Source organism: Anser brachyrhynchus, assembly GCF_964034855.1.
Source record: "Anser brachyrhynchus genome assembly, chromosome: 1".
In the NCBI taxonomy this organism is placed as follows: domain Eukaryota; kingdom Metazoa; phylum Chordata; class Aves; order Anseriformes; family Anatidae; genus Anser; species Anser brachyrhynchus.
Window position 1 is genome coordinate 43,355,715 of NC_137694.1, and position 23,756 is coordinate 43,379,470.

At 42.9% G+C, this 23,756-nt stretch overlaps 1 protein-coding gene across 2 annotated transcripts; it reads right to left on the reverse strand.

Moving 5' to 3' along the window:
* Positions 1-120: 120 nt before the first annotated feature.
* Positions 121-23,082, reverse strand: RANGAP1 (Ran GTPase activating protein 1). 2 transcript variants are annotated; one of them, XM_080552266.1, is made up of 17 exons: positions 22,928-23,082; positions 22,565-22,602; positions 20,915-21,051; positions 19,513-19,640; positions 18,524-18,583; positions 17,673-17,852; positions 16,523-16,657; positions 15,512-15,670; positions 15,239-15,352; positions 13,662-13,761; positions 12,854-12,938; positions 12,272-12,431; positions 11,670-11,783; positions 11,215-11,317; positions 9,443-9,531; positions 7,511-7,632; positions 121-1,674 (listed from the first exon to the last, which is right to left on the reverse strand). In XM_080552266.1, exons 3-17 carry the CDS (start codon positions 21,024-21,026, stop codon positions 1,605-1,607), a joined length of 1,731 nt encoding a protein of 576 aa, XP_080408392.1. In that variant the 5' UTR covers positions 21,027-21,051; positions 22,565-22,602; positions 22,928-23,082; the 3' UTR covers positions 121-1,604. The 2 variants fall into 2 exon arrangements, with proteins under 2 accessions (XP_080408392.1, XP_080408393.1); XM_080552267.1 differs by lacking the exon at positions 121-1,674 and adding an exon at positions 5,839-6,392.
* Between the last annotated feature and the right edge of the window lie 674 nt (positions 23,083-23,756).

Genomic DNA, 23,756 nt, shown 5'->3' on the forward strand with positions numbered 1-23,756 from the left:
GAGTCTGCCGGAGCCAGCCACGCCAACCTCCCACAGCCACCCCATTCTCACCCCTCACACAGGGGGTTATCTCACACAGGCCCAGAACCTGGAGGAATTTAAGCAGAGAGCACAGGCGCATTGGTGTTGCACATACCACAGTTTATTTCATCCAGTGCCCCACACCCTTTCTTTTCCATCAACGCTGCCTGCAAATCTTGTGAGTAAATGCCAGCTTTTCCTGCATTTATGCCAAGCATGTGTGCCCCTGCCAGCTGTGGCACATGTTGCCGCCCCCCCCCCCCCCCCCATTAGTTAATTAGTATTAGACTAACTCCACATCATTGACTTCTCCTGACACTGGCACTATTTATGGTGTAGTCAAGTGTGAGGTCTGGTGAGAAGGGATGAATGATGAACTGTCTCCTTCAGCTAAGAGCAGGTAGGAAATGATCAGCCTTAGTTGAAGGAAAACCTTTTCTTTTTTTTTTTAAATCACCTAAAGAGATGTGTTGATTCTCAGAGGCTTGAAAGAAGAAGCAGAACCAGCTTCTGTACTCAGAAGCAGCGCAGGTAGGTGCCACAAGCATGCACACAGATGAACAATCCCCCGTAGAGAGGTTTAGGGGCACCTGCTGCTACTCCTCCGAGGCAAGAAGGGGTGCAGCCCTACCCCCAGAAATTCAGCACAGCCCTGATTGTTTGTGCTCTTATATGTGCACAGCCTTCAAACATGTGAACGGTGCACACAGTCCCACTGTTTTACCAAAGGGAGGAGAGAGAGGAGGGAGGAGAAAGGGAACACATTCCACAGGGACTTCATGGATTGTATTCATTTCCAAACCTAGCCTATTTAACTAGGAAGAGAAGGGAAAGGGACAGGGAAAGGAAGGGAAAGAGGGAAACTACACAGGCAGTGACAGAAAAATTACAATAAAAATATGCTTGCTCCCTTAAGCAATGGCCACCAGGGTCAGCCACACGACACAGACATTCCAAGCCACGGCAGCGGGGGAGTAGTATATTAAAATACACATCGGCCACACAGTGCCTTCAAGAAATGGACTCGGAAGAAGAAACAAGGGGGAGCACACCTTGCCCCTCTGTGACCTGGCAGCAGCAGAAGGGGGTCAAGCACTCCCCTGGCCTGGAAAAGCAAGGGCAGCAGTAGCAGCGTAGCCTCCCTCCTGCACAGTGCTGGATGCTGTCAGGCAGGAGTCACAGTCTAATAAAATAAAGTTAAATGGACAACGGGGTTGATCCTGATGAGAGCGCTTCTGGGCTCTTTGTTAGGCTTGGCACACCCTTGCCAATGCTACGGAAGTGGAAAAGGATTCTTCTTTTCAATTCATGCAGAGCTCAGAGCAGAGACTTAGTCTAGCGTAAGCATCTGCCCTGCAGAGCAGGGAGTCACTTCATGAGGAGTGGAATTAAAAAAAAATTCAGCAGGATTTGTCCAAGTTTATGAAAGCAGAAGGAAGGACAGACCTCCTACAGGGAGAATAAAAAAAAAAAAGACAGCATGTCTGCATGGGCTCCAGGATCTTCTCCCACTATGCAGCTCCGAGTTCTCTGCTGATGACAGTCCTATGAGGAGGGAAGGGCACAGCAGCATCTCTTGCCTCTCACAGCTGGTGGAGGGTTTGTAAAAGCATGTGGCGAGCAAATGAACAGGAGTCAAGAGCACGGTTTGGTCTGTGGAAAGAAGAGAATTATTTAAAATAGCAAGGTTTAGAAATTGTTCTGTATCAGACTTTAAATGATCAAATAAACACTGTTTCAAATGCATTGGACTTGCACGCCCCAAAAGCTATATCTTTTCCCCTCAGCTCTCTCTTCTTAAACCCCTCCCTGACCTCTACACAGATCACTGCTTCCCATTCAGAGCACGGTGTAGAAAATTCTCTCTCCTGTTGTAGAGTGGCCAAGAACCAGAATTTATTTCCATTGGTACAAAAATAGGCAGCAGTCTCCTCATCTGTGCAGCCCAGTGTCTCATGCTTGGTAGCAGGAAGTGGTTGGGAAAGGAGCCCCCCTTCCCTCCCTGCGATGGAATTTTCCATATACATTAATCATTTAGGGCCCCCCAAAATACACAAGACATGCCTGCTTATATTTGAATATTTTCTCACCAAGTCCTCTGCTACCTTTGATCCGACAGCAACTCAGTCTCTGGAATTTTTACGTCTTCACAAAGAGGCAGTGTAACCTCTTGCTGTCCCTGCCCCTTAAGCCAAGAAACATCTGACTCACTTGCCCGGGCTGCCTGTCACAGCACCTTAGGAACAGCCGCCAGAAAGTGCAGCCCACGGGCAGAAAGCGCCTGGCACGGAGCGTGCAGTAGTGAGGTCCACCTCAGAGAGAATAAACTACTCCTTGAAACTAGACAAGGGAACTACACAGTCACATCAGGGTAAAGGTGGGGTTAAATCTCCCCAACATTCCCATCATCCGCCAGTAAAGTACACTGCTGTTTCCATGGGCTAATTGTTCTCCAGGCATCACACACTTCTAACCATCTGCACCCACCCATTAGGGAGTTTCCACTAAAGAATCGTAATCCAATGCCTTCCGCTGCTCTGAGAATGAAAATCACTAATTTTTACCCCTCTTGCACCCCAAGACAGCAAGATAGCCTTTAATAAGTAATAGCAGCGAGTTCTGCTCAATTCAGGAGAGAAGGGGAGCGAAAATAGAGTTGGAAATATCGAGATAAGAGCAAAGAGTTCACATTTTACAGTGCACGAGCAACAGCTGCAGAGGTTGATCAGTGCAGGGCTCCACGCCTGCTGCAGATTAACAGAAGCACAACCTGGGGAAGAGTTAGCCACCTCTATCCCCACCAAAGCCATTCAGTGCCCTGCACATTCAATAACATAGCAGGACACCATTATAACTCGCAGTTTGTTTTCAAAGTGGCTGGATGAGGTGTTTCAGTAGTCACGTTTGGAGGACCTGGCCCCCCGCTGTACAGATCAGGCTGTTTTTGTCTAGGCAGCTCCCCATTTCGGGGGGACAGAGTACCTGAAATGCTGACACTGATCACGGCCAAGCTCCCTCAGCCTCCCCCCTGACATGAAGCCTCCTTTAACGAGCTCGAAGGAGCTTCCTACTCGCTGTGGAATTAAACTGCCTGTCGCTCTGTGTAGACTGTTGAAAAAGGCCAGTGATGTGATCCAATCCAACAGCAAAGAGCAGGAAAAAAAAAACACCGGAAAAAAACTCCCCTCAAACCAACACCACCTCTGTCACAAGAGAACAGAGGTGCACACACATTCAGCATTTCCTCCTGAAGAACTATGAGAAGGCACATGTGGATTCACAGCTCCCTCTTGTGTCCAAAAAAAGAAAATGAGGACAGACAGAGAAGATGGATGCTGCTTACAGCCTGTACCCGTACCCATGATCTTGTTATTTTTTGAATAGAGAACACTACCAACATCGCCACAGACTGCTGCAAAAGACAGGAAGAGAATGACTACTCCAGAAGTAAGCCACTTGCAGCAAAAAGCAGGAGAGCTCTTGTCTTGGCAGCTGCGAGAACCTTCCAGCTCTACAAGTCCACAAGAGATAACTGCAACCCTAAAGGAAGTACCTAGAAAACACCACAGGAATGCACACCAGCTAGCTGCGAGCGACTGACTCATGGGTTTGACAGTGTGGACGTAGATTTGTTGTAGGAATGGAGCCCACAGGAGCTCGACAAATCACTAGATTAACCAGAGAGAGGTCTCATTTACAGTTCGGATGTCGTTTTGTTCTGTTTCAATTCCAATCAGAGACAATAGGGCATAGGTTAATCAAGGAGCTATTTTAATTGGACTTTAGCATTCCTGAGCAGGCAAGTGCAAAGGATTTAACAGCTGTTCTCTTTGTTCCCTCAGGGAAAGCATTTTAAGACGTTTATAAAACACAAAGGTGTATTGCTTCTATACACCTACTGTTAGCTTCATTACGCTGCACAGGACCTAAGTTTCCTGGTGATATCACATGCTGTCCACCTTTACTACTACTAAACCACCTTTACTACTACTAAAACTTTACTACTAAAACTTTACTACTAAAACTTTACTACTAAAACTTTACTACTAAAACTTTACTACTAAAACTTTACTACTAAAACTTTACTACTAAAACTTTACTACTAAAACTTTACTACTAAAACTTTACTACTAAAACTTTACTACTAAAACTTTACTACTAAAACTTTACTACTAAAACTTTACTACTAAAACTTTACTACTAAAACTTTACTACTAAAACTTTACTACTAAAACTTTACTACTAAAACTTTACTACTAAAACTTTACTACTAAAACTTTACTACTAAAACTTTACTACTAAAACTTTACTACTAAAACTTTACTACTAAAACTTTACTACTAAAACTTTACTACTAAAACTTTACTACTAAAACTTTACTACTAAAACTTTACTACTAAAACTTTACTACTAAAACTTTACTACTAAAACTTTACTACTAAAACTTTACTACTAAAACTTTACTACTAAAACTTTACTACTAAAACTTTACTACTAAAACTTTACTACTAAAACTTTACTACTAAAACTTTACTACTAAAACTTTACTACTAAAACTTTACTACTAAAACTTTACTACTAAAACTTTACTACTAAAACTTTACTACTAAAACTTTACTACTAAAACTTTACTACTAAAACTTTACTACTAAAACTTTACTACTAAAACTTTACTACTAAAACTTTACTACTAAAACTTTACTACTAAAACTTTACTACTAAAACTTTACTACTAAAACTTTACTACTAAAACTTTACTACTAAAACTTTACTACTAAAACTTTACTACTAAAACTTTACTACTAAAACTTTACTACTAAAACTTTACTACTAAAACTTTACTACTAAAACTTTACTACTAAAACTTTACTACTAAAACTTTACTACTAAAACTTTACTACTAAAACTTTACTACTAAAACTTTACTACTAAAACTTTACTACTAAAACTTTACTACTAAAACTTTACTACTAAAACTTTACTACTAAAACTTTACTACTAAAACTTTACTACTAAAACTTTACTACTAAAACTTTACTACTAAAACTTTACTACTAAAACTTTACTACTAAAACTTTACTACTAAAACTTTACTACTAAAACTTTACTACTAAAACTTTACTACTAAAACTTTACTACTAAAACTTTACTACTAAAACTTTACTACTAAAACTTTACTACTAAAACTTTACTACTAAAACTTTACTACTAAAACTTTACTACTAAAACTTTACTACTAAAACTTTACTACTAAAACTTTACTACTAAAACTTTACTACTAAAACTTTACTACTAAAACTTTACTACTAAAACTTTACTACTAAAACTTTACTACTAAAACTTTACTACTAAAACTTTACTACTAAAACTTTACTACTAAAACTTTACTACTAAAACTTTACTACTAAAACTTTACTACTAAAACTTTACTACTAAAACTTTACTACTAAAACTTTACTACTAAAACTTTACTACTAAAACTTTACTACTAAAACTTTACTACTAAAACTTTACTACTAAAACTTTACTACTAAAACTTTACTACTAAAACTTTACTACTAAAACTTTACTACTAAAACTTTACTACTAAAACTTTACTACTAAAACTTTACTACTAAAACTTTACTACTAAAACTTTACTACTAAAACTTTACTACTAAAACTTTACTACTAAAACTTTACTACTAAAACTTTACTACTAAAACTTTACTACTAAAACTTTACTACTAAAACTTTACTACATTAGTATTTTGCTGGCCTGGAGCCTTCAACCAGCCTACATACACGCACAGACAGGGACAGTGTCCATTGCCTGCAGGTTTTTCTCAAAGGTTGCCTAAGTTGAGTTACAAGGTGAGCTACAAGGCTACTCCAGGCACTGCAGTCTGACATAAGCATTAGCAGGGCCAAAAGCAGTGAAGCAGAGTCCCCGTTAATGTATTCTCCACTTCAAGTGATTTAAATCCTGTTTGAAGTGGTTAGGTCTGATAGACAGTAAGCAGTACTAGTTTTGATCAAGATGGCTCTGCATAATTAGTGCTTGATAAAGAAGTAAGCCATTGTCTTCCTCGGTCTTTTATTTTAAGGCTGGTATTGGATCCTCATGCTGTAAGTATACATTTGATCAGCAAGCAAGATCACTGGCAGACAGCAATGACAGTATTGGCAGCGCAGGAAACAGCAGAAATCCTGTTAGGTGGACAACTTCACATGGCAACTCCCGATACATCTTGCTTAAGCATACAAAGATCAAGCTGGAGGTGTATTTGTTTAGTTGCTAAAGCACAGGACCATGGGCGGGTACAATGCCTAATTCCTAGTCTGATCAAGCCTAACAGGGGACACGAGATGAACTGTTCCACCCCAGGTGCCTGTAGGGTAGCATTTACAGATGTGTAAACAAGCTAGTTACATAGTTTTATTTTCCAAAACTCAGAGCAGCTGACTGCTAGACACATGCCACTACCATGCATCAGCTTTCACAGCTTCAGCCACACCACCATTTGCAAAAATTCTTCTTCCCTTTCACAGCAGCCTGCTTCCAACCCTAACAGAGTTAAGAAAGGACTGACTGCCAATATTTGACTGCATCCCTCTTGTCCATGTTTTGTACCAACCACAAAGTATTTATTTGATGCCCCTGCCCTTCAGCAGCACAAACTCTCAAGTTTCTGCATATTCCCACACCATGAAAATCAGGAAGGTTTGAGCCTTGTCCTATAACCCCTTAAAGAGCTGTCCTGACCCCATATGGCACATTGTCCATGATGAACCAAATTGCCACCAAATTCCAAATGGATTTCAGATGTCTTTTTTTTTTTGGCTAATTTGCCAATTCTGGACTGTTCCTCCCCTTGACTGCTGAAGAGCAGTATTTATTTTTTCCTCTTGAGAGAGAAGTATTATATGGGGGTGTTTCTTCTAATTCAGATGCTAAAGTTCACACTGATTTAATTAAGATGATGTATGGCCTCCACAGGTGTTGGACTTACTATGTTTTACAACATTAAAGAAACTAAAAAGGGGTGTGATTCTATACCTGTACTAGAAGTAATATTAAACAGAAGCAGACAGTGAAAGCAGCTTCTTCAACACTTTGCTCTCAGTTTAGCTTTCAAAAAAAAATCACTAACCCTGTTGCTGTCATGGTAGCAACAGTTTCTTTTAGTAACATACTTGGTCTTTGTGTTTTGTACTGTTCTGATCTGCTACTCTTCAGTGTTAACACAGTGTGACGAGTCAGGTAGAGCTCTGCTTGCCCTCCGTACTGCTTCAGAGCCAGGTAGCTTGCCTGGCTCATTCCATCAAGACGTGTTGCTCTAAACCTTGCAAACTACAGTAAGCAAGACAAAAGTAGAGGCCTATGAGAATATTAACCCTTATTTTTAGAATAGGTATTTCATAGGTTCTAACAGAACAGTTGATGGGCAAACTGTTAACTCTCACTAACTCCCATGGAGAAGACTGCATTGACAAGTATGATACTCACTTTGTGACAAAAGCTGTGAGAACTGGAGCCAGGGATTTGGGGAAATAATCTTGCTGGACCATATGGTTCAAAGTCATAAGAATACCATAGAGGCTTGGGACAGTTTTGATCTTCTCCTCACTCTGAAAAAAAAGATAAGACAGAAATCAAGCATCAGATTAATCACTATTTTATCTAATTCACTGTAGCTGAGAAAGGCAATGAATCCTCTGTAGAACGAAGTGCTCCCATGCATTGTAGGAAAGAAAACTGTACAGTGTTCCTCAAGACAAAAGGTAGCCAACTCCATAATCTCCCAGCAACAGCATCTGAAATACAGCAGGATCAATAATATTTTAGTATATATCGATTAGGTGTTAGTCATTAATAGGATCAGCAATGGGGAAAAGGAAGTAATGCATTCACAAGCGGAACAGAAATCTCAGAGGCTCTATCAAAATGCTCCTCTGTGGAATTTGACTTGGCTCCATCAAGAATTGAGTTACCTTAATTACACTATTTTTGTCCTGCATTATTCCATAGTTCATTTTTATACCACTTCCAGTTCTTTGTCAGCCTGCCTCCAGAACTTGGAGCAGTATCCCCAGAACTGGTTTCACAATTATGAATAAGGCAAAGTTATTGTCATTCCTATTACTGTTCCCCTGCTTACACGATAAGCAAGTTCTTCTTGCTCCTAACATGATGCTAACCTACATGCCCCAACTCTTAAGTTGTTTTCCATTATTTCCCCAGTACCCTCCCACAAAACCCTCCACTCCATAGACAGGATCTAGACCTGTATTCCCACGCATATGACCTTATATTTCATGGTGCTAAGAACAGCCGTTACTCACGTGCTTCCACCTATGTGGGACAAAGTTCTGGAAGCTGCTCCCTCTCCAAGCATGTCTAACTTATCAACAGTTCTCAATACCACAGATGACAACTGGTTGTCTGACCCTCGAGGGCATTACTATCAATATCACCTCTTGGTCTGCAAAAGTTCTTCTGGAATACAAGTCTGTGCTTTATGCTTCACGTTATTTTCTGTATCGGGGAAGATGCAGATAGATGGTAGGCCCCAAAACAAGCGTTCTGCAGAGCAGAAAGCCATTTTGTGTTCTGTAGACCTGAGAAGTGGAACACATGTATCCAGCATGTCAACAGCTTTCTGCTCCCTAAACTGAATATTACTGGAAGGAAATCCATAAACCTAATTAAGAGTAGGCTGCTATAACATAAGTTACAGATATTCTGATGTTTACAGTTGTCTTGGTCCAGACTTCCATTCTCAGTTTCTAGGACTTGAGAAACACTGACCTCATAGTACAAGTAGGCAAAAGTACTTAAGTCTGTAGACAGAACCTCTCCCCAAGTCATCTCACTGAAATTAAAGCTACAGGTAGTCTGACACAGTTTGCAGGTTTTCTACTGACCCTTCCACTCTTTCTCATGAGAAAGTTTATTCCATATGAAGATGTATTTGACACTGGCGAGGAGCAAAGACACTCTAAAGCATAAAGTTTAATGCTACCAATCAAACATGAGTCGCTAGATATTTGGTTTTCAGTCATGCTACCGAAAGATACTCTAAAGGACCACGTTAATTAAAAATATGTCTAGGAGTCTAATGTGTAATATTATAGACATCTGTAAGAGTCCACAGTCCAGCAGCATAGACTCTCACATGACCCTCCCTACCTCTAGGGGATGATTGAGATTGCAGAGCACATTAAGCAGAAGAGGTAAAATGAGCTGACACCACCTTCATCCTAATGCGATCTTGCAATTTGCAATTTTTGCTGGTCCTGCAGACTTCTATTGTCCCTGGGCATCAGGCATGCACAGGCACCCAGCTGCTTCCATGGCAACATAATTACCCACAACCCAGCCAGTCTGGTCTTCAACAGCCCAAGCAGACCATAGCTTAACTCTTTCCTGCTTCCTCACCTTAAGTAGTCCCATGTGGATCAAGAGTCTTGTGACAAATGCATCCGAATTAAATGTGGCAGAAGTGAAGGCTTTCCTCATCAAGGCATCTGAAGAAGAAATAAACACATTGCGGTAAACAATATGGAAAGGGACCCTGTTTCAAATTTCAAGAACAAGATTAATCATATAGGACCTCAGGAAGTAGCCGTTGAAGGACTTTTGGGAGGTAACCTAACTTAAGAACCTAGTTGTCTCTACAGGGACTAGGTAGAACCTCTGAAATTCAGACAGATAAAACCCAGTGCTTTAATATAAGGCCTCATACAAGGGCCTACACGGGGGGAAAAAAGCAAACCCCACACTGTCAAATTTCTGATGCAACTTGACCTCAGTCTCATGCACCACAAAATGCTCTACTCAGTGCCTTTGAACTTGCATGCACATGTGCATACATGCACAGACAATTAGCTGAAATAGAGCAGTAAGAGCTAAAGCCTTGAAATTTTAAGGCCAGCAAGATTTCACCTTTGATTAGGAATCAAAAGGAGTGAGAAAAGTTGTTCAATTCTTTTCTGGGCTCTCTTGGGCCTATATTCTGCTGTTATCTATGGGCAAACTAGTGCTCTATCCTCTCTTGTCTACAAGGTAGACAAGGCACCCATCTTGACTTCTGACTGTTCTAGTTTCTTGGAGTGACAGAACCCACTGCGGCAGCTACAGAAGTGTCAGTAACTGGGGACCTCATCATCAATTCATGGTTTCTTTTCTGGAAGGAAAGTAAATGCCAGGCACTACTTTTCCTTAAGAAGCAGTAGTAAGGAACTACTATCACGATAATTACCTACGCAAGCAGACTTCAGGCAAGGTGTACATCCTGTGCTCCATTTTTTGTTGGAGACAACTCGTAACGGGCATCAGACAAGGCCACCACTCGCTCAGTGAAATGCCAACTGATTAGTTTCGGCTGGTTGGACCCACACGCAACTCCAGGGAACTCTATTATATTACTGTTTTATAGACAATAGCTAACAGTTTCACCATGTCTACGTATTCTGAAGTAAGCAAACTGCACATTTTTTTTGCAATAAATCACTCTAAATGGCCTTAAAGATAATTGATCCAGTTCTTTTGCACAGTACTGATAGGTAAGTCATGTACAGGAAAACTCTACTGCTGGGGGATTTGAAAAAAAGATGAAAGAGTGGTAACTTGCCCAGGAGTTGTTCAGAATTTCTATTTCTAAATGAGAAATAGAAGGGATACTATCAGTCCATGCAAAAAATCAGACCTAACTGTGCTGTAGTATACAGTGAGGAACAGTCCCTTGCTGTATGTTAGCCTCTGTGCCTTGTCCCATTTTGTAATGCAAATCTTTGCTTCCTGAAGAGATTAAAGAGGTTTCAGACTGATAAGAAGTGACACTAAATAAGAGGCCTCTCTTTATACTCTTAATACTAAACAGGGAAGCTATTCCCCGCAAAACACTTTTTCAATGAACAGCCCTGAAAAAAAGCTGACTGTGGGACACAAAACTAATGGCTATTGACAGGATAGCATCAAGGAGATCCACTACGACAGCAACTAAAAGAGACACTCCTCACTAAGCTTTGGAAGCACAAAATCTGCTAAGGTCAGAATGAGCTTCTACTTTCACTCTGCACAGTAGCATGGCACAACTTGGTACTGTATTATCTGGGGTTTCTTGGTGCCAGGGTCACAAAAATCAAGTGGCCTGGCCCCCAGAAGCCTTCCCTTGCATTGCATCATGAAGTAGATAAACGCCCAGTCACCTGTTGTTTCATGCACAGCTGTTTTTACTGGGGCTTCATCTTTGAAGACTGAAGATATCCTTAGGAGAGCTGTAACTACTTTCTCTACATCAGATGTATCTGTCTGAAAGACAAGGAAAAATAGAAATAAGTCAGGGGCCATTAAGTTCACTGCTAGCCAGATACAGAAGATAGGTCTCTGCAACAGCAGCGACAAGAATTATAGCCTCCAGCTGACTGATACCAGTTTTTTCTTGGCCATACTACAAAGCATAAGCAACACTATGAAACAAAATTAACTCTGTGTAGAACCTCTGATGCCAGTATAAGCATTAACCACATCATCTGCTTCCTTAATGTTCTTCAGGATCGCTGGGGAGAAGATGCAAAGCTAGGACTCAAGAGAAGGTTATCATCTCTGGGAATTAAATGATGCCAAGAGAGAATCAAATGGAGCAAAGCACTGTCTCACCAACCTGCTGAGCTATCAGCACAGAACACTTTGGTCCTAGTCGCAGCAGCTTCTCTGGTGACGGGAAAGCAAGGAATGTGGCAACATCCACAGGAGGAGATGGCACTGGAGTTGAATCCTGAAACAGGCAGAATCCATCTCAAGCTTACTCTTAGAAGCAAATAAATTGGTACAGCAGCAAAGGCACATATGTCTGACTCGCAAAGGCACATCAGGTCTAAATTCGTTCTATTTGAGAACTATTTGAAGCTGGAATGAGTCTAGCTGCAACAGCCACAATATGCTATCATGACCATATGGCATTGCATATACAATGTTTCCACCATTTTCTGGGGATGGGGAGACTTTCTACCCACGTTTGTCACAATGGCTGCTCAGCCTTTCCCTCCACACGTGTGCACATGCACATTGTAACAAAACATGTTTCCAAGTCATGTTTTCTTTATTTCCTGCATGTTATCCTCCTCCTTGTTACCACAGAGCCAGTCCACACAGGCAGGCATGTGAACTCCTGCCAGCACTTCAAGTTCAAACTCACTCCAGATCTCATTTCCTCCTTCATTCTCCGCCAGGTGAGGAGACAAATGCATACTGAAGTAAGCTTACCTGTGAATCAATTATCTTCTTAGGAGTCAGTGAGTCCTGTTCTCCCTGTCCTCTCTCCTTAAGCTGTTGCTGTTCTTCCTCCTCCTCCTCTTCCTCCTCCTCCTCCTCCTCCTCTTCCTCTTCCTCCTCTTCATCATCCTCTTCTTCCCCTTCATCATCACTAAGGTTTGAGAGTTTACATGTTACATTAATTACATACTAGCAACTCCTATACACCAGAACCCATATATTTTTTTTCCCCCGAGGACTAAAAAGCAGCCTCCCCCCTCAAATCTTGCTGCAAGAAGTACATCTCCATCTACAACAGATTATGAGGCCACCTCAGGCTTCAGTCACCTACTTGACAATGGTGAGCCAAGAGCCAGGAACGCAGTCAATAACCAACACAGAGATAATTCCATTGATGAAAATGGGGTATGACACTTATCCTGCTTAGGGAATCCCTTAACGGTACTTGACACTGCACTCAAACCAGCATCCACATGCAATGTTACAGTTCTTAGCGTAAACCAGGAAGGTGAATGAAAATACCAATGAAAATTAATGGAAAACTTCTCATTTAAATGCTGGTGCCCTGCCTACCTCAAAGATCCCAGCACAGCTGCCATATTGAAGCCTTCAAGGATCTCCTGCAGTTGCTCACATCCCTCTTCTCCCAGGCAGTTACCTAGATTTGTGGGGGAAAGGGAGCAGATTTAAAAGATGCACACAAGTTTGTTCTTGGGGAAATTGTTATTGATTCTTGTCTATCTTATTTCTGAAATCGAACAGTTATCAGTCATTTCTACACAACACCTTGGAGGCAACAATGCAGAGGTTATCAAACAGCTGTTAAACAGATTTCAGAGGCATTACACAACATTTGGAGACAGGCAAAAGCCTTAATTATTCAGTGTCTTTGAGAAACTTCCTGCTAGTTCTATGAACAGTTCTTGGTCTCAGCAATCCAGGAACAAGGACACAGCCCACCACCACTGAAATGCAGAGATCCAAGGTATGAATGGCAAAAAGCCAATGGTGGTCAAAGTCTCCTATTCTTCTGCAGGGATGCACACTGAGGATTTTATTTACAACTCTGAAATATCTGAGGTCACATTGAACAATTTAAAGTTTTATTGAAATGAGTTATGGGTATCAATTCAATCTTTCTACCTTACAAGACATATTGAAACTTTTTTTAACTTTAATAATTGACTGAGTTCATGGCTTAACAAAGCTTTCAGGATCTAATCGTTTCCTATCCCTGTGTCATCTAAGTTCAGCTACTCTCGCATACTGTTTTTTTAAATGCTGAAAATTGCAAGACTAGCATAGGTGATACTGTCATTCTTCCTAGTGGTTTCTAGTTGGGATCAGACTAGATGTGCTTTTACCTAGCAAATTCACTTACCATTGAGATCCAGCTTCTCCAACTCTGCCTTATCTTCAATAGCTTCAGCAACAGTCAGAGCAGCATCTCGTTTGATCTCACAGAAGGACAAATTCAGTTCCTAAGAAGTAGAAGAACCTTTGTTTACAGAATTCCTGTAATACCTATCATCCCCATAAGCTTCACAGGCTCACAAGCTTTCTGGAAAGATTCTCATTTGAAGAAGTTCTCAGCAAAAAACAAGATTTTTCATTGGAAATAAACAATAGGTATCTCTACCTCATATACTTAGAAGTGGTGTTTTGAGACATACCATCATTAAAAGCAGCACTACTGAAGTTAAGTGGTTACCTAAAAAAGCCACAAGGACCATGCCATTATGAGTACACTACACCAGCAAAGCCCTGCTGCCAGTCACATGACTAAGTCATAATTTACACACCAACAAGCCTTACTGCAGAAGGGTAGCTACTACACTAAACAGACTGCACATTCGCCTTTCAGCACTTACACTGCACATTAATACCTTCCAAAGAAGCTACAACTGGTACCACATCTGATAAAGACAGCCAGCATAGAAACAGTGTGGACAGACTAGTAAGAGCACAGTTAATCAACTGCCAGGCACCATCCCCCACCATTCCACATCGTGTTCCATCAATCCTTTCCTGGGATGAGATTTAATATTAACAACAAAAGGGAAGTAGTCCTTGAACAGAATGAATCAGCTATTATTGCCTCATACTACTCTCCCTTAACCACTTCTGCTCTGGAAAAAAAAGGATTTAATTTGTGACTGTTCACATAAACACTCCCATTAGAAATCTTAAGTTTTCCTCGGAGATTCAGAAATAAATTCCAGTGGAACCAGTAGAGGCCTGAGCACAGGATCTCACACCACGAAGTCCCTACTTCGTTTTGCACCAGATTCACATACGTAGATAAACATTAGCACTCAGCTAGACTTTTGTTTTTGACTGTAAGCTTGCAAGAGTAGGAATTGTGTTCAGCATCTGTCCCAGGGCAGTGGTGACCTGTGAGAGGTGTTTCTAGAGATTCTAGTTTATTTATACTACTGACTGGACTTAGGCCTGTCTAGAATGTTGTCAAATGCCAGTAATGTGCAAATACTGATAGGGAAGGCTATGGTACTGCCAAAAAACTAAAAATATTTGGACCTTTGATATATACCCTAACAAAGAACGGCAACAGCTGTATAAATACTGAAATGATTAAGAGATTACAAGATGAAGAAGGACATTGCAGTCTGTTCTCGTGACCCTCTGAGATTCTCAAAGCAGGTATTTGCATTATCAGACTTCTTAAACAGTACTTGCTGTTGAACTGAAGCAGCAGCTTCAAAAACATCAAGTGGAGCCTAAGCAGATGCCCGGTACACCTCTGTAGTATAGTCTTAGCTGGATGTGCTAATGCCTCTGACCTACAGATTACTGGTTTTGGTTATGAGCACAGAGCTGCACTGAGTTGAATCCCACTTTAAAATAATCAGTAGCAGTAGGAGAACGGACAGAAAACCAGGGAACTGGAAACAAGGCATTTTCAAAAGACATTCAAAGCTGAACAGCGGAAGGCAGTACCTTTAATTTATGAAGCCCTTCTTTAACAGCATCTGCAATAGCAACAGCACCCTTCGAACGCACCAGGCAGTCTCCAAAGTTGATCACTTCAATCTGTCTTAGCGACTTCAGTGTCTGCAACACAGCACAAATTTGACAGTATAGACAGGCAAGTAATCAAGTGTCGTATCACTCCTGGAAGGCCAATTTTCCCACCAACCCACACACTGATGCTAACTAACTACATCTGAAGAGACTGGGAGGTAAGCAACAAACAAATTGTTCATAACTCACCTCTGCCATGGCCACAGCTCCTTTCTCTGTGAAGGTGTTGTCATTCAAATTTATAACCTTAAGCAGTGAGTTGATAGCAAAGGCCTGGGCCAGTGCAGTGATGCCTGGATGGTTGATTCCATTCTGTGGCATATGGACCTCTTCCAGAGTCCCAATGATCTGGGAAGGGATGCAGATGAATAAAAGGCTGTTAGGAGACATACTTCAGCTCAAGAGTATAGTGCTCCACTCTTCAGGATTTGCTCAGAATAGTTTTCTTGCAACTTAGAAGTCCATTAGCTCTTCTGCACAGAATTATTTATCAGCAATTATGCCACAAGTTTAAGTGAAACTGCAGGCTCACAGCAAGTGTCAGATTAATATAAAGCCCCAATTCCAAGGGTCCTGCTAGTGTACCTGCTCTAGGTATCTCAATACAGGAGTTCCCTATCTGTGGTATAACAACCCTCAGACAGACCAAGAAACATCACTAAAAATGAAACTTTCTTCATTAAGATCTACACTTCGCACTGACACAAAAGTATACATTGACAGGACAGTGTCAGCTAGAGAAAGCTAAGCACCGTTTAGAGCCCTCATAGGATGATCCTGGCAAAACAAACAGGTTTCTTCTGCCAGATGACTGAACAACTAGCCAGAAAAACAACTGGTACCTGATCACCTGTTATTCCTACCACAGTGCCAGATAACCTCCATAAGCACAGAAGGAGAAGAAATAGGACCAACAGTAAATTACTCAGGAGATGCCTATTCCTCTCTCAGCTTTACACAGCAGCTAGTTGTGTGTTTGGAAACTTAGGTCACAGAAACACTCAGTCATCAATTCTAATCATACTCAAAGACTGCAGTTTCTGCAGCGAACAGCATTGTGACTGACAGTCACAATCAGTGAATGGACAGCCTGCCACTGCCTCCAAGTTGCAGCAAGCCCTGTGTGTGTTATCTTTAAAATTAGCACTTAAGCACACCTTGCTCCAACCTGTTGTCACAAAGCTCTGGTTTGGTACTTACCCCAAAAGCTTCAGCCAGGGCAGTGGCACCGTCATTCTCCAGACGATTTCTGCCAGCCACGAATATTTTCAAAGCAAGAGGCTTGCCCTGGGCACTTGATTTCCTGTGACACTCTTTCAGAGCAGCTGCCAATATCTACAGGAAGCACAAGTAGTTTATCCTACCTCAGCATCTCATTCTGAAGGCATCCAAATATTTTCTATATCCAGCTCTCATGCTATACTTCAGACGCTGCTGAAATAAACTTGCTTCTACAGTAGGGTATACAATAAAATTCTGTTACTACAACACTTGATTCGTGAACAGGTGATGCATTTATGAGCTATACCTATTAACATTTCATTTGTAAATAGGTAAACACAGAGTGTCTTAGCGATAATGACAATCGGTCCTGGTTTTCCTGCTTCATCCAACAGGCATCTTCCAGTGCTAGGCTTAGCAATACTGCTCTCTCGCATCCAAGGAGATTAGATCTCTCGACATGAAATCTAAGGTTTAGGATTGACCTGTTTTCCTATCCTGGAAAAACAGATGAGATTATTCTATTTCAGGAATTTATCAATATAAACACAGAGGGAAGGGATCTTGACAGACTGGAGAAGTGAACCCACAAGAATATCACCAAATTCAAAGGGAAATGCCACGTCCTGGGGAGGAATAGCACTGTGCAGCAGTATATGCTGGGGGCCAAATGGTGGCAAAATAGCTTGGCAGAGAAAAACCTGGGAGCCCTGGTGGGTGAGGAGTTGACCATGAGCTAGCAATATGCACTTGAAGCCAAGAAAGCCTACTGGCAGGCTTTGGGAGAAGGTGGTGTAAAGAAGACTGTCAGACACAAACATATCAGATAGATGCAGACGAAATCCCACTTAAACACAGACCTATGCACACAAACCCTTTTTATTTTGAGGGCTGTTAGACACCAGGTTAGGTTATCCAGAGAGTCTGCAAAGTCTCCATCCTTTGAGGTGTTCAAAAACTGACTAGACACAGCCCTGAGCAACCTGTTCTGATTGCCTGGGACAGGAGAGCTGGACTAGACAATCACCAAAGATCCCTTTCAGCCTCAACCATTCTGTGATTCTGTGTAGACAAGTCTGCAGCCAAGTCCTGGCTCTGACCTCATTCCCAATAAGGAGACAACCCTTACCTTGCCCCCACCAATGCCCATGCCACAGTTATTGAGCTTGAGTTCCTGCAGGGTGTAACACGCAGGGCTCTTCAGCAACGCCTCGAAGCCACGCACACCGTCTGGCCCAAAGGCATTGTCACTCAGGTCAAGCTCCACCAGCTGGGCTCCAGCAGTGATGAGTGCGTCCCCCAAAGAGATCTGCAAGGAAACAGATGGCGGGGGTGGGAGGGAGGGAGCGGATTGACTCTTCCTGACAGCAGCACTGCAGCAGTAAGGTGAGCCAGTGATGCTGCAGAAAATTTCCACTTTGAAGACATTCTGCAAAGCTACACGGGGAAATAAAACTTCACAGCTAAAGCCAGAGCAGGAGCTCTGCAAATTAAGCTAAAGATAACTGCAGGGCAGTCATCAAGAAGTATCCCATCCCTTTAGGTCAAAAACACATTTTTTCAAAGCAAGTTTCCCCTCTACACTGCTTAAAGTATTTCTTCATTCTGTTAAGTGCATCATGTTCTTGCTCCACAGAGCTCAAGGCTCAGGGGCTGAGCTCTGTAATGCTCTTGGAAGAAATAGCCATATGGTTTTATTTAGAAAGCTTAGCTCCCATACTGCCTATCAGATCATGAAGATGTCTTCCCCAGGGACAAGCTTCTTCACTGATAGAGAACTGCATCTGGCCTTTTATCAACTCTTCCCCACTTCATACAGAAGAAGCAAAAAAAAAATCGCTCATGTATTCTGAGACACTTAGTGTTAACAGTATAGAGAAAAACTCTGTGCTAACAGTCTCAAAAACATACTCCCACAAAAAACATGACAGGTGAGAAAAGTTATATTAGTCAGAAGTCTCAGATCTAGTTTTTACTTACCAAAGCAGGAGGGATCTCAGATCTTAGCCTCCCAGTGAACATGTCACTCCAATGACACCTCTAAAATAAGAAACATACATGGAAACCATTAAAAATATTTAGGACAACACAGTTGTACAGAGGTTTACACATACAAGCTGCATTACATCACTGTGAACACCTTAATGTTGTCTGCCTTCCTCTGAGCTTGTCATTTGATTGTGCTAAGGAGCTATGAGAACTGATGTTATAATTACTTCCCTTAGAAGGACATAAAGCCACCAAAATGCATAGTGTAAATAACATTATACAAGGATTGTTGCTTGCATTTGAGCTGGAATTCTTTTCCACTGAGAAAATTACCAAAGGAAAAAACAGCAGGAAACTGAAGGATGTGTTAGGAACGTAGAGCTTACTAAGGTACGCAGCTCAACAAGCTGGACTTACTTGAAAAGCCACACTTGCATGATTAATGTGAATCAGTGTTTTATATTCCTCTCCTAGAAAGAACAGCGCCTCTAGCAGCACAGCATCCTCCTAACTTTAGGCTAGGATAGTAGTGGGGAAACATAGCTTGAACACTGACAAACCTCCTAGTGCATTTCCTCCATTATTTCTTCATTATTCAGGCATTATATGAAGCCTCGTTCTCCAAAAGATCTGAGCCAGCTTTTCCATTAGAACTTACGTTTTGTTGCCACAGGTCTTTGTTTGTAAATAAGATCTGTAGATGCTACCTCTGCAAAGAGGCTCTTCCTTGCACAGCTTCCCAGCTTTAAGATTGGAAGCCTTCTGAACAGGAAGAGTTAGGGACGCAGAGAATGCTCCCGCTATCCTGAGGTCTTCAAGTTCTGCTATGTTTTCATATGGTTGTTCTTAACACTGGAAGAACAAAGCAAGCTTTTGGGCTAACTCAAGGCAGGCTACGGCAAGAAGAGTACAGAGAGGCCTTCAGTGTTTCTACAGCACTTCTTCCCCTTCCACCACCACCACCCACTTGAGGGTCTCACCTTGAGCTCTGATTTCTTCTCCAGGGCTTTGGCAATAACCTTCGCTGCCTCCACACCCACTGTGTTGCCTTCCAGGCGCAGTGCTTCCAGGCCATCAAATTCTTCAATTTGTTTGATCACTTCTTCGGCTGGAAAGAGCATACAGTCTTGTTGGCCTTTTAACTACCATCTTCGGTGCCACAGTAACACACTGATGCAGCAATACTTGGCCAGTTCTACCCTTAGCAAGAAGAGCTGAGCAACATTACCTGAAAGAATCCTGAGACAGCAATGGAGAACTGAACTAAAGTGTCAGGTCACTAGAGAGAGAGTTCTCCATTCACTGTCCTTCTTTTTCATAATTTATTACTAGTTCTGTTATCACACAGCCATTTTTATATTTGAGAAAGTAAGTTTGATTCCTCTGCCATTCAGCACATTATAGATGTATGCACTCCTCTGCCATTCAGCACATTATAGATGTATGCACTCCCAAACTAAGACACGAGGACTAAGCTAAAAGATAACAGCAATCAGCACCCCATCAACAGGAACAGGTTCACACTGACTGGAAAAAATAGATGTCTGTTTAGCAAACATTGCAAGGCAGAACCATTTGACTCTAAAATATTCCTATGCAAGACAAGGGAAAGCTCTCTCCCGTCACTGGCACTTGTTGTCATTCCCAAACTCCAAATCCTTTCCCCACAGCTCAGTGGCTTTGCACTATTAAAATGGCATATAGAAAGCACCACCTTCGGAGTCAATAGCAGAGGTACACAGCAGAGCAAATAATCTCTCTGAAGAACATGCTGTTTCTTCATGTGGCAGAAATGCTGATCTAAATATATACACTTATTCTACTGATATTTACCACGCTGGCAGTCACTGTAAGACATTTTTAACTGGGAAACACACACATCAGCTATAGAAATGTCCCGGGAAAAACAAAACAAAAGTGACAAAACAACACAATAACAACAAGCCGAACAGATTAGAATTTGGAAAGAAAAAGGACTACAGCAGCAGGCTAGCGCATCAGCCCATTCCTTGATGCAGGTCCCTGAAGCATCTATTTGCTCTGAGTGCTATCATGCACCTGCTTACTGCATGTAAAAGGAGCACTAACTCTTAATGCACAGTGACTGTCAAAAGCACTGGGAGAGAGCATCAAGAAAACAATAGCTACATGTTAAAGAGCCAAACCCCAACTCCTTCAGCTGTAGCACTGCCAGGGTACCAGGTCAAAGCAGGGTACAAGAAGGGAAGGAAATGTCCCTATCAGAAGCAGCTGTAGCCACATAACCCTTGTATCACACCTAATATTATGACAGCTCGGCCACACAGGACAAGCAGGAGGTTTACCACAAGACTTTAGAATTGCAGGGAGACACTTCCCAAACACAAAGATATTTTCTCTTACCATCTTCAGCTGTATTCAGTTTAAGGCTCTGGCCTTTGAAGCTCAGCTGTCCGCCACCCACTTTGGTTTTGGCAAGCGACTCTGCAAGCTTGGTGATGTCTTCTGATGCCATTTTTCTGCCTTCTCAATGTTAAGAGCTGTCAGTTAAAAGAAATTATCAACACAAACTACAACACGCACTCTGTATTAAATCTGTATTAATAATCATCCTTATTTAAACATTGATGTGTTTTTTGTTCTCAAGATATCTAAGTGAGCTTTCAGCATCATTAGTGTTTTCCCCAAAGCTCACAACAGCCAGGCTAGATTAGCATTTCAAAGCCCACCAGACAGCGTTGATTCTTCCAATACCGAAGTGACTTGGGTTTTGTTGGAGTTGTTACACTTCATAAATAACCAGTAGCTAAAACCACTGACTAAGACCACATTAAGACATGAGTCTTGCGTGCAACACTTCCACAATTAAAATGTAACATTCCTCTCTCTCCCCAAACCGCATCCCTTAATTATGCATGCTGCACATTTCTCCTGTTCTCTAAACCAAGCTAGAACAAACAACAGTTTTTCCTTTTCAGCGATAAACCCCGCAGTGCCCACATCAGCACAGTTCCAGAACCACTTAGTTGCTGAAAAATCACAAGCATTGTACACAAAACTCTCTCTTATGGGTTCTCTTTCTCTTCAGTTGTCCCACAATTTTATCACATGCAGGATGATCTTACACTGACAACGGATTACTGAATGTTTCACTTTGAGGCCACCCATACGTAGTTGCACCATTATTTAATGAACATCACTGCGTGAAGTGACTGGCCTCCTTTCCTTCAGCAGGAGAAACAGAACATGGTTCTTGGTTGCACCTCCAGTAGGATTAGAGCCTACGCGTAACTAGTGCTTAGGAACAGCATACTTATAAAAACAGACTTCATGTGTCAGAAAGGGATGAAAATCCTTCTCCTACACGGACAGGAAACTAGACCTCTTCCATTCTTGTCTGACTTCAAAGAGGACCCATAATTTTGCAGCTCTTTAAGCTCAACAGCACTGGTTTTAAAACACCCCCTAAATGAAAGCTGTACATCCATCCGTTACTCCTGCTACCTAGCTGTGAAGCATTTGCCTTCAGTTCCCCCAGGGTAGAGCTTCGCTTCAGCTTTCATTAACCTCCGTATTGCTTCTGGACACAGAGTAAAAACCACCTCCACGGTTCACCAACACCACCTTTTTAGGTTGAGTGCTCTCTCAAGAGGGTCCTACCAACCAAAAGATGCTCCAGTACCTTACTCCACTCCTTCCAGGTCACAGACACCATGCTGATGGACATTCCTGACCTCTCACAATCCAACAAGAAGGAAGAAAGAAAGGATGATCTCCGGTCCATTAAGTCATTAACACACGGGATTAATGACAGATAGGGTCCAGAGATCTGTTCACCTGGTTTAGTTCTCAACTTTAGAGTAGCTCATCACTCTTCTATGACGATCTTCTATGCCCTGCAGGTATACTCACACCCTCTACTTCTCCCTTCCTTAAATCCCCTTTTACTTTCACCTTACGCTCTGGCTACGTCCTAATTTCACCACACCAATTCACCGTCACATCCTGAAACGTGTTTTATCGCAAACGCCAGCCCAAATCAGGTTGACCTACCAGAGCTCTCCCCGCTGCCACTTCTTCCACGAGAAAAGCTTTTTTAAAAAAAAAAAAAAAAGAGAGAGAGACAAAACCGCAAAGTTAGCTATAAAAACACGACCTGAGGAGCGGTTTCCCCGCCACGCGGGGGCTGCCCGAAGCCGCACGCTGCCTGCCGGCGGCAGAAAGCCGGCGCAGCCCGGCGCCGAGCTTACACCAACCTCCCGAGGCGGAGCCCGCCGAGCACCGGCGGGCAGCCCCCGGCGGCTCCCCCGCAGCCCCCCAGCGCCGCTCCCCCCGGCCGGCGGCCCCCGCCTCCCCTCACGGCCCGGTCTCCCCTCACGGCCCCCCCCCCCCCCCCAACGGCCGCCGCCCCGTCACCTCCGCGCGCCTCCGGCCCAGTCCCCCTCGCGCCGCCGCTGCCGTTGCCGGAGAGGGCGGGGGCCGGGCGGCGAGGGGAGGCGGAGGATTTGAAAGCCGGCAGTTGGGGACCCGCCGCTCCCGTTGGCCGCCCGCTCCGCCGCGTCGCAAGGGCCCGCCCCTCGCCTCGCCGCCCGGCGGCTGCGCGGGGCCGGGAGGTGCGGGGCACGCCGGGATGTGTAGTTCGGGGGGGGGGGGGGAACCGGCCTGGGCCTCGCGTCCCGGCCCTGGTACGCCCAGGCCCTCTCCACAAGAGCCGTTTGGTGAAGGGGTCACCAGGGGAGCTGCGCGGTGCTCCGAGGGCTCCCCAGATGTCCACAGCGTCGGACAGCAGCGCCTTCGTCCCTGTCACTTTAATAGTCCCTGTGCACATCTCATGTTTATGCTTGGGTTTGTTGTCAAACCTTCCTGCTAACAACAGCGTTTCATTCGCTATCGTTCCTTCTTAGGGATGGAAAAATCGTTTTGCTTGACGGCTTTGGGTGTACGTTATGTGTGACGTTTTTCTCGAGTAAATAACATATTTATGATGGGACAACATGAGTCTATGTAAACCTGCTTGCTACCACGTTATGTGTTCACAGGTCGTCCTAACATAGAATCACAGAATCATTAAGGCTGGGAAAGATCTTCAAGATCATGTGGTCCAACCATCCCCCTACCACCAATGTCACCACTAAGCCATGTCCCTAAGCACCAGGTCCAACCTTTCCTTGAACACCCCCAGGGACGGTGATGCCACCACCTCACTGGGCAACCCGTCCCAATGCCTGACTGCTCTTTCTGAGAA